Genomic DNA, 11,152 nt, shown 5'->3' with positions numbered 1-11,152 from the left:
AACAAATGTGATCTGCCTATGTTCTTGCTTTAGGACACACATATGGTTGTATAATGCACTGGCTGAGGATGAATGAAGGACACCAAATGAGAACCGCAAAACATTCATATCTTTAACTATTACCTTATCTACTTTGAGCCTCCATGTATTTGGGAGAATCAGTTCTATAGTTATTATGTTTCAGGTTTGCTGTTGCATTTGGAGTATTTTTTTAATTTTATTTTTATTTGTTGAATTTCTATACCGCCCGACTAGCATAGCTCTCTGGGTGGTGTACAACAGAAAAATATAAATATACACAATAAAATCCAATAAAATCCAATAACTACTAATGTTCCTATTAACATGAAGAAAATATCTAAAAATAAAAATCAATAGTCACAACTTTAATAGTCTGAATGCTCAGCAATTTTTGAATGAAATATTTAATTAAAGCACAAAGATTACATTTCTAGGTGTATTAAGAAAAAGGTTTAATATGGATTCAAATGATCACCTTACAAGGGAATTGTTTCACTTAAGAAAAATACTTTAATAACTTAATTTTCTAAAACATTCACCTATGGGTGGCAAATGTGAAAATGATATCTATAATTGAGATACCCACATTTTTGAAAAATGGAAAATGAAGACGTGAAAGTCTTTAGTATAGACTGATACCTTGGAAAAATAACTACGTAACTTATACCAATGAAGCAGAGTCTTATCCAGATTGTGATTAAAAGGTAAGGCCTTGTATAAATTGTCCCACTTTTTACTCTGAAGTTTTTAATCAGCAAGATATATTTCTTGACAATGTCATCATTCAGTTCAGATTTCCAGTTAAACACCTCGATAGTAAAAGGCAATAAGGACTGCCAGAAGAGTCACACTTAGTGACAACATCTTCAGCACACTTCCCTCTTGTTGCCAAGGCAACTGCATTGCCATCCTGTAGCTCAATGGTCCTTTTTGCCTCTCAGCAGATGGACAGACTTTTGATTCTGAGCTGTTCTCCAGTGCATGTCTGAACTCCTGTGGAGAAATGTAGAAATTAAGTTGAGAATAGATGCAAAGAACATTTGGCATGTATCAAGTACAAAGGCAAATTCCCTTCAACTCTGAACAAGCCAATATCTCTCACAGCCTAGAATAAATTAAAGAATGAAATACAATTGTATAAAACAAAGAACTGATGCTGTTGCCACATGGAATTGGCCTTTGCAATGAAATTGACTGCCAAAGCAATAAAGCTGTTAATATTGTTGTAGACTAAAATCCTGCTTTATGACTCATTTGAGATCTGTATTTTCTTTTGTGGTATTTCTGTGTTTTCTTAAAAGACAAACCTGTAGTCCATGATAAAGTGGAACAGCAGCACAGTTGTTTTCCCCACTGTACAACATTCCTAAGCATGATAATTGTTCCTGTCCCACAGTATGCTAGCTCAGCAGCGTTCTAACATCCTCTCTGCAGTTCTTTCCGCAAATCTCTCAGGAGGTACTTGCGCTAAAACAACCATCTTATTGATCGTACTCAGAGCCACTTTTTCCACACAGGGAAAAACATAAATAAAAAAGCATACGTGACTGCATGTGCATCTATTTCACTGCATGTAAATGTGGTGCACGTACTCTGGAAGGTTATGGCCAATTGCAGCTTCCCAGCATGTGAAACAGATGCAAGTGTAATAATTATAGACAACTGTATTTGCACCATGTCATGTTTTTTCCCCTTACAGATATAATTTTGAAGAGATATTCAAGTGTGCTCACAGTAACTTTGTTACTGGACACAAACGTATTTCCGTATTTCCTTATCATGAATTATAATGGTGTTGTTTCAATTTATTGTATATTTCTTAAGATGTTTTGTTTAACTTAGTGTATGACTGTTTGAATTTTGTTTTGTAACAGTGAATTATGTATCCTTTTTTAATGTTGTGAGCCGTCTTGAGCATAGATTGCTATGGAAAGGCAGCATACAAATAAAGCATGATGATGAAGTATACGCTCTGTTGCTGGAAAAATTAGTTGCTCTAGTATTAACAGTAAATCTTTTATTGCCCAATTGGATTTACTTGGTCTGGCAGTCTTGGGCTGTTGGAAGTGGGGCAAGAGCAACTCCTGTTTTGTTCTTTTGTTTATGTTCCAGAAGGGAGAAAGAGTTACGGTCCTCCAGATGGATAGGTATGACTACCTTTACCTGTGATGCTCTGACTGACTTCCTTCCGTCTTAGACTAGACTGATATGCTTATGGAAGCTTATCTGCCCCTTCTCCTTCCGCCCTTTCTCTTCTTCTCTTCTTTGACTGTCTGAGAGAGAGAAGACACCTTTGTCTCTGCTCTCTCTCTCCTGAGCCATGAGGGCAACTCCCAAACCTGGGCGTTGCGCCTCCAAGTTAGCTAGTTAGAACCAGGTATGCCTTCCTATCTACTATGTATTTCTATAAATAAAGTAGCTTTCCTTTTTTTACTAAGTCTTAAGTCTCAGTGATCTCAATGCAGGGTAAAAGCCTGCTTTCTTAGGCAAATGCACACACTGGCACACACACATCTCAGATCGTAGACAATCTCTGCTAATATCTATACAAATTTACACAACATGGGCAACAGTTAGTTTCTGTTCATAGATGTCTCCCTCTATGTGTACATTCTAAAACTGTGCATCAGCTCCAGAGAAATCCCAGATCCCAAGCTGAATTAAGTTGGTCAAAAATCTGTCCAGAGCAGGTCAAGGCAGCCTTGGACTGGCCTGGATAGGACCCAGATTTGGGACTGTCAAAAGGGGTGATGGTGAGGTGACTGCATGTTAATCATTTATGTGAGATTGTTTCTGGATCCTCAGTTCAAGGCCAGTTTCTGATGCTGCTGGGACTTTCAGCACTTCCTGAATACTTCTGCAATCTATGGCTCAGCACTACAGTTTTGATTGTGTTCTTTGCCTCTTCTTCTTGTTTCATGAATCTCATTACTTGGACTCTTCCCTTCACTCACTGTTGAGTCACTCTCCTTCTCTCCATTTTCTTGAGCCAACCGACTTCCTTATACAATACCACAGAAGAAGATGGAAGGACACATCTGGTCTGTAATTTGCAGCATCCTCCCTGTGCAACACCACTATATTGATTCCCTGCCAACCAATGACCTTTTGAAATGAAGCCACTTGCCAAGATACCTCCAGCCAGTGGTAACCACAGAGAGATGCCAGATCTGGCATAGATCAGCTGTCCTACTAGTGTACAATGGGCAAATAGACTGGCAAAACATGGTGGGCAGCATCATGACTGCTTGCTTGTGAATGGCATGTACCTATGGCTCAAATCAGCATTGACCACATCCACCAAAATGATACTTTCACTGCTCAGAGCAAAGCCAAGTCACACACATAGTCTCAGGGTATGTACAGAGTTCTAATTAAACTAAGCTTCTCAGTAACACTGGGGATAGACTGGATTCACATGGGATAGGTGGTAGATAGCATGCAGCAAAAGCTCACAGGTGGATAACTGTGAAGGAGTGGGTGACGACAGCTGGAGTGAGCTGGCAGCAAAAGAAAGCAGGTGGCAGGGCAAGAAATAGCTGGATTGTCCACAAGACTATGGATAGGCAGATAGCTTGTTCCACCAGCTGCCAAAGCCAAACTGGGACAGTCCTACCATTAGGCAGAATGAGGCAGTCAGATGGCATATGCTGAGGGCAGGGAGTGGTGACAAAGCACTGGAAGCCAGAGGTGTGTGCCATGCACCCCCTGCACCCCCAAAGCTAGCATTGCTGTCTTCACATGTTATGGGAAACTTTGTTCTGTCGCCAGTGTTGAAGTAAGATTCAACTGGCAGTCCGGCTAGCTTTTGTATGTAAACCTTGGAAGGGGAGCACCATCCTGAGGCAGAAAAAGGTATTGGGCCAGCCCTGGATAGGGAAAACAAGTCCTGTGTCTCTATTGTGAAGATCAACTTCTTTAAGGGGTTGAAGCCTAGCTTAGAGCATAGCACTCTCTTGGCGGACCCTCTGGTATCCCAGGAAATGTGTGGAAATTGAGGTTATGAAGAAAGGTGGAGCAGAAATCACTTCGTTTAAGCCATGGAAATTAAAGGATCATAAACTCTATCCACCATTTGGAAAGAAGTACTAAACGGCATCATTAAATACTACATAAATAAATGGCTATTTCCATGTAGCGACAGGCAGAGTAATTAAAATCAATTGCCTAAGGAATGTGAAAAATTAATAACTGGCTACAACTATTTCATTCCTGAAGTCAAAGCTAATTAACCTTTATATGGAGAAATAAACGAAACCACAGAGTACCAATTATTAAACATTTTACTAATTTGCAACAAAAGCTTTCTCATAATAGACTTCATTTTGTAGACTGATTAAACTTGGAAGAAAAGCTTGCACAGAATAGTATTCACTTGAGGCAGCTAATTATTTCCTTGGATGCCTATTAGTTTTCTTTATCCCATTATCAATCTACAGTATATCCTACATTCAGTGACTATGTTTTACTTCCGAAATGAAAAAAAAATCACAATTGTATAAATTGTGTTTAGGCAAATGTCTAATTTGATTGATATTACAAAAACTAGAATATGAGTACCAGTATGACCTAAGGAACACTACTGGATATGGATATGATGTGGATATGATTTCCTACTGGACCAGACCTTTCTTGGTGAGTTTCAGTCAAGGCCTAGAGCTCTAGTGTGAAGAGTAGTGCAACATTTTAGTCTTTAATTTAATAAGTTAACACATCCAAAACTCTTTTGACAGAGCCTTTATGATGTGATATACTTGCTGGGAAAATGTCCTAGGCATTGCTGATGGAGTAAAAATCCAAATATAACATTATGTCACTTTGGAATAAAATGCATTAGGACATTCTTTCTTCACAAGCCTTATTATTGGTCAACAGTAGTTCATGTTCCAACAATGCAAAGAAAACACATTTTTATCTTCTATGGATGTGGGATTAATATTAAGAAAGACAAGTCCTCCAAAATCTCCAATAACTTCTGTAGTTGATGATCTAGAATTTATGTAGAGAAAAATGTGGGATAAAGAGGGAAAATTGGGTATTCAGATATAGTGATTTAATAAATGACAGTATAATTTAAGTTTTCTTTTTAAAAAATCAATTAGGTAAAAGGTCTTCCCCTTCATTTGAATTTTCCAAATTAGATCTCAATTACTTGTTGTCAAATATCCAATTGAGAGATTTAACAAGCTTGGAAAATGCTGCGATAAGGAATAAGAAACAGAACTTATGAAAATTTATAAAATCTTGCAGGAATAAGAATGTGAATTAGTTAAAAATATATATGGTGAACTGGATCCTGGACATCGCAGACAATATACTCATGGGAATATCTTTGGACAACTGGCAAAATCTTCCCCTAAATATGAACATTACAGAAAATTACTACAAGATGCTTATCAGATGGTTTATTACTGCTTTCCTCATATGCAAAACAAAAATGCTTGAAATTTAAACTGTGAATGGTAGTATCTTCTATATGTGATAGACTTGTTCTGGACAGACACCACCAAAGAAATGCTATATGGAAAAAGATAAACATGATGGAAAAGATAACAAGATGTACTATACATTTGGATTCACTGTAGTTTCTTTTTACCTATAAGAATTTATATATAGTAAGAACTGTCGCTGTGGAATATTGGAAACAATACAAAAAAATCACCTACAAAACATGGCTAGATAAAATGTGCAAGGAGGCAAAAATTATCAGCTATAGACGTATCAGGAAAAAACAACAAATAAAGAATTGGATACAATCATTAATTTTTGTATCAATAATCAATTATACAAATGTGTTTAATTTATTATGATTTATTGGACTCTGAATAGCAATAAATGCCCAGGGCATATTCACGAGCTGTCCTGTCCTACTCTTAAAAGATAGATGCTCAATGAAGTATGTATCCATAGCATCAAAACTATTGGTACTGAAGTTTATATCAATAATTAGATCTAAGAGAATTAAAGGAAAAAAAGAAGCTATTTTGTTTTTGGCCAGTGGTCTCTACTAGATGAATCACATAGTAAATACCATTAGTATACCACTAGACATAATACTTAGCAAATATTTAAAATCACTCAGAACATTATTTCAGTGTTGCATCTTGAAGTAATGTTAAATCCAACATTTACAGCTTAAAATGAAATGCATCTTGAGAAGCCTTATTACTAATGGGGATTCCCCCCCCCCAGGAGCATTACATGAAATCCTTGAAATGCTGCAAGGCTGTTTTTTCTGATGACAGTATTTTAATAATTAATCCTTTCCTTTTGTGACAATGCAGCATGAAATATGCACATTTTTACATGCAAGAATCAATTGAAAGCTGAGAACAGCAACCCCAGTTCAGTTTAAACAGAATGAGAAGGGAGAGGAAAAGGACATATATGTATAAAACAATGAGAACTGTGAATCAAACCTATCTTAGTAATGGATTAAGTTTTAGGAAATCCCCAAAGTCCAGTGTAAAAGTTATCAACCACAAGGAAAGCATATTAATTTTTATGGAAGTAACCTTTCAACTTGTATTGGTGGCAGCAGCAGAAGAAACAAAAGGTTTTGCTAATAAGGTATAATATAAATTATTAAAACTTCCAGTGTAAGATAACTGCCTTTCAGAGTATTTGCTGAATAATTCTGACCTGATGTATGCCAGTAATAATATATTTTGCACACTCTTATTTGTTCTCAATGATCTCTCTCTTCCTGATGCACCTGCAGCCCATGAAAGTAAACTGGAAACTGAATCCAAAATTTGCATCTGATAATGATAACACAGGTTTTCATAAGATCTTGTTCTATGTCAACATACATAGAAAAACTGAGCCAACAAGTAATCAGGTATGTACACCAAGAATAACATTCTAGATTTGAAGAAGTATATATGCACAATAAAAGAAACACACTACTGTTTCTCCTATGAAAATAAAATAATCCTTTGACCCTCCCTCCCTCTCCCATTACTGTGCAATTTCCTTTCTACCCTTTGTCTCCAAACTCATTGAGCATACTACTGCCCTCACAAAAACCATCCTGCCAGATCCAAAAGGTCTCTACTCAAGTCCTCACTGGCCTCTCTGCCTATGTTTGATATAGATGATCACTCCTTCCCCCTTGACTCCCCTTTTCTTCTAGGTCTCTGTTATTCCATTCTCACAGAATCTATCTAATCACCATTCCAACATACAGGGACACTTTCCCTCTCCTTTCCCTTTCTCCACTGGACATTCTTTTGTTATGTAGGATCAGATATTTGGCATGTAGGAACATTTGTATCATATGCTATGGTCAGCAGTCCTAATCCTAGGAACTGAACACTGATTGCCAGGTGTCCGGTTTTTGCCCGGAGACTCCAGATTTTTGGGGTGCTCTCTTGGTCTCTGGGTGAGTCACCTTAATCTCTGGATTCAGAGCTTTCATTTATATAAAAAGGAAGTTTCTAGGTGGTCTGTTTCCCAAGATATACACCAAAATGTCAGTTGTCCCCCCGCAACTTCCATGAAATGATCTATTAGCTGGCTGCTCTAACCCCTCCCTTTCAGGTTTGTAGCCAATAAGTGAAGTCAGGGTTGTGATTGACAAGGCAGTAACTAGAGCCCTTTGCAAATCAGAAAACTTGTTTTTTCCTGCTTTTCTGAAAATCTTATTAATTGAGGAAGTATATAGCTTTCAGTCTTTTTCTCTCATGTGCAGGATTCAAACAAGTTTAAATTTTCCTGGGCTGTTGAAGACGGCACTGTTTTGAAAACCTTCCCAATATGAAGCTTTAATCCAGTAGTTACTTTTCTGGGAGTAAACCTGCAATGCTAATCCCACATACCCAGAGTAAACCCTATTGAATTCAATAGGACTTACTTTTGAGTACACATGGTTAGGATTGTGCTGTAACTTGATGGAACTTTGAGTGAACATAGCAAAGAATTCTGTTTGTGTTGTAAAAATTTCTCTCCCCCTCCAATCCTATTTTTAAAAGCAATTAGGCAGGGCTTATATAGGTATCACTGCTTTTATTATGTAGGAAACTAATACTGATTTTATTTTTTAAAAAATGTTCTGCAATTACCCAACTGGTTTGACAATAAACTATTATATGGGGTGTATGCATTTTTACATCTCCAGTATGTCTGTGTATATGGAGTCTTTCCAACAACCCTGTGAGGTAGGGTTGCAGACTGGAAACCAAGGCAGCTCACAATAAGAAATAAATCCATTTAAAATCCAATAACCATAAAAACAAGTATCAACAGTTACAAAACAGCTTAAAGTGGCATGATTCTGATTTTTGAGCTGGGTGAATGAAGTTCCTTATCACTTGAGGTTGCAGTTCTCTGCACGCTTCCCTGTTTGAGTAAGCCCCATTGAATACATTGGGCCTTGCTTCTGAGTAAACAAATGTAGGATGGCACTATAAATATCTTTACAGGTTGTGTAAATAATAAACATATTTGATAGTCATGTTTATATAAATATTTCTTTATACTATGTCCTGATAAGTATCTGATTTCACACTATGGTTGTACAGTATTACTTCCTCTACATTTTCAGTGTGTCCTTCTTCCATGGGGTGTTCATGGTTCCCCTCTTTTGTTTTCATCCTGAGTGGTAGATTAGGCTGAGAGATGGTGAGTAGCCTATGGTCACCCAGTAAACTTTACAGCTCATTTCCCTTTTAAAAAATTAATTAAAACGATTTATATGCAGGCAAAGTTTATTAAGTAGATCCACACAATACACATCCAACTTGCATTTAAAGCACATGACGTCCCCTAAAGAATCTTGGGAAGTGTAATTTCCCCCTCACAGTTATAGTTCCCACCACCCTTAACAAACTACAGTTCCCATGATTCTGTGGTGTGATTCATGTGCTTCAAATATGTGTTGAATGTGCTTTAAATGAATGGTGTGATCTGTACTAGGTATGGTGTGCATTCATTAGTGAATTGAAAAGAACAATTCTAAAAGATAATTTTTTTAAACAGGGGAAAGGTTGTAACTCAGTGGTAGGGCATATGCTTTGCATGCAAACGTCCAAAATTAAATTTCTGGAAAAGACTATTGCCTGAAATCCTGGACAGCCAATGCTGGTCCATGTCATCAGTAGTCAGCTAGATGGCACCAAATGACCTGAGTCAGTATAAGGCAGAGTCCTTTGCTCCTAAAAATGGAAAGAGACCCAAGGGCCACAGTGATTCTAAAATTTATTTATGTATTTTAATTACAACATTTATATACCACTTGATTGTAAAAAATCTCAGAGCAGTTTACAGAAAGAATTAAAACAATAAAATTATTGGCAAAAACAGTTAAAGACAGGTATTTAAAAATATTCAAAATAATAAAACCAACAACGAGTTAAAAACAGATAAAACAATATCTTCTACATGCCTGGGTAGGCTTACCTAAACAAAAATGTTTTAGCACGTGCCAAAGAGTACAATGAAGGTACCTGCTAATGTAAATAGGCAGGGAATTCCAAAGCGTAGATGCTGCCACACTAAAGGACTGATTTCTTACAAGAACAGAACAAGTATTATGTGGCACCCGTAACATGGAAAGCACACCTTGAACTTGGCCTGGTAGCAAATCAGCAACCAGTGCAGATTTCAGAGCAGAGGTATTATGTGCTGACAGGGTCTCACTCATGTCAGCAATCGTGCTGCAGCATTCTGGACTAACTGCAGCCCCCTGGTCAGGTTGCATGGGGATTTCTGTGACCTTGGCTGACAGGATTCTTTTAGTTTCAGTTTTGGTTTTTGGTTAGGAATCCTGACTGGTTGGGGGATGCTGAGTTTTGTGCCTTATGTCTACTGAGAAGTCCTACTGAGTTCTATGGGACTTAGCCCCTTAGTAAATGTGTTTAGAATTGCAGCCTTTGGGGGCATCCATCTTTACTCCTGAGTGCTCCCATCTGACATCTACACAACACTAGGCTCCTTTCTTCCTACTATGGCCTTCTGGTGACTGGCCTGGCCTAGGGCACTTAAAAACCTTTTTTGCCAGAAGCAAGTTGGCTAGATCAAATGTTCCCTACCCAGGCACCATCTTTTAGCTAAGATTTCTATCTTAATTTCCAATCAGAGAAATATTTTTGTTTGAATTGTATGCACCAAGCAACTGTGGTTGATGCTTAATGTATCATGCTTAATGACATCACTTGGGCCTGCCCCATCACATCACTTGGGCCCACCTGATGACATCACTCAGGCACACCCCTATGACATCACTAGGGCCCGTCCCCCAAATCTCAGGGTTTGGGATGCTGATCTGGCAACCCTATTGATCAACAACTAAATGCAAGCCCAGCAATACAACAATTTCTCATTCCCCGAGTTCAGCATTAATATAGGGTTGTTTATATCAAAATCTCATGGCTCCATTGTCTTCTAATGCTAAGGATTTAGGTGATTTCTGTGCCTGCTGTATACATCTACACACTGGAGGAAGTGACTTGAAAATCTTTTTTTAATTTCATGCTCAGTTGACTTTAAAGTCATTAACAGGAACTCTCTCCCAGGAAATGTTAAGTTCTGGGAACTTTTTTGATTGAAGGTTTTTCTTACCTAATTAGCACTGGGATCACCTCACAGAAATGCTCCTTGTGCATGTATGAAAGGCCTATGCTCTCTGAAAGTTGTTAGGTTGCTGGCTGCTTTTTTGGCATGTTTCCAAATGTGATATTGTTCCTTTCCAAATGTACAATACACATCTGATCAGGAAAGTTACATTTATACTGCACGTTTCTAGATAAATTATTCTGATTCTTGAAGAATTTCTGTGACCTCAAAATGGAAATAGCTGCTCTATGTCTCAGTTCAGTTTTATTCTATCAATTTTCATGCATGCCCTCTTAAAAGGATCCTGTAGTAATGTGTCATCTATTACTACCAGGTATATATAATCAAGAGTGGCCATCTTTGCATGTCAGGGTAAACCATAGTCAATGAGTGTTTTTTGGCTTCTTGATTGTGGTTTGTTTGGAGTGCCACAAATCATGATCTCTGATTCAGTCATAATGCAAAGCCAGGGATTCTCATTTGTTTCTCCCACCTGCAAGCAGGGAGGAACAAGCAACCTAGATCAATATGTTCATGGTAAATAATTAACTATGGTTCATCATGATGTGTGAACTGG

At 37.7% G+C, this 11,152-nt stretch overlaps 1 protein-coding gene across 5 annotated transcripts in view; it reads right to left on the bottom strand.

Annotated features, from left to right (window-relative positions):
* Positions 1-461: 461 nt before the first annotated feature.
* The window catches only part of CDKAL1 (CDK5 regulatory subunit associated protein 1 like 1), a 521,195-nt gene continuing 510,504 nt past the window's right edge, over positions 462-11,152 (bottom strand). For all 5 annotated transcript variants that reach the window (XM_061593247.1, XM_061593227.1, XM_061593237.1 and 2 more), the window contains one exon: positions 462-1,014. In XM_061593247.1, the coding sequence (XP_061449231.1) occupies positions 823-1,014 (192 nt within the window). In that variant the 3' untranslated portion in view covers positions 462-822. The remainder of the gene's footprint in view (positions 1,015-11,152) is intronic.

This window comes from Rhineura floridana, chromosome 1 (genome assembly GCF_030035675.1).
Source record: "Rhineura floridana isolate rRhiFlo1 chromosome 1, rRhiFlo1.hap2, whole genome shotgun sequence".
Lineage (NCBI taxonomy): Eukaryota > Metazoa > Chordata > Lepidosauria > Squamata > Rhineuridae > Rhineura > Rhineura floridana.
The sequence above is the reverse complement of the archived record's forward strand: the minus strand, read 5'-3'. Positions and strand labels throughout refer to the sequence as shown.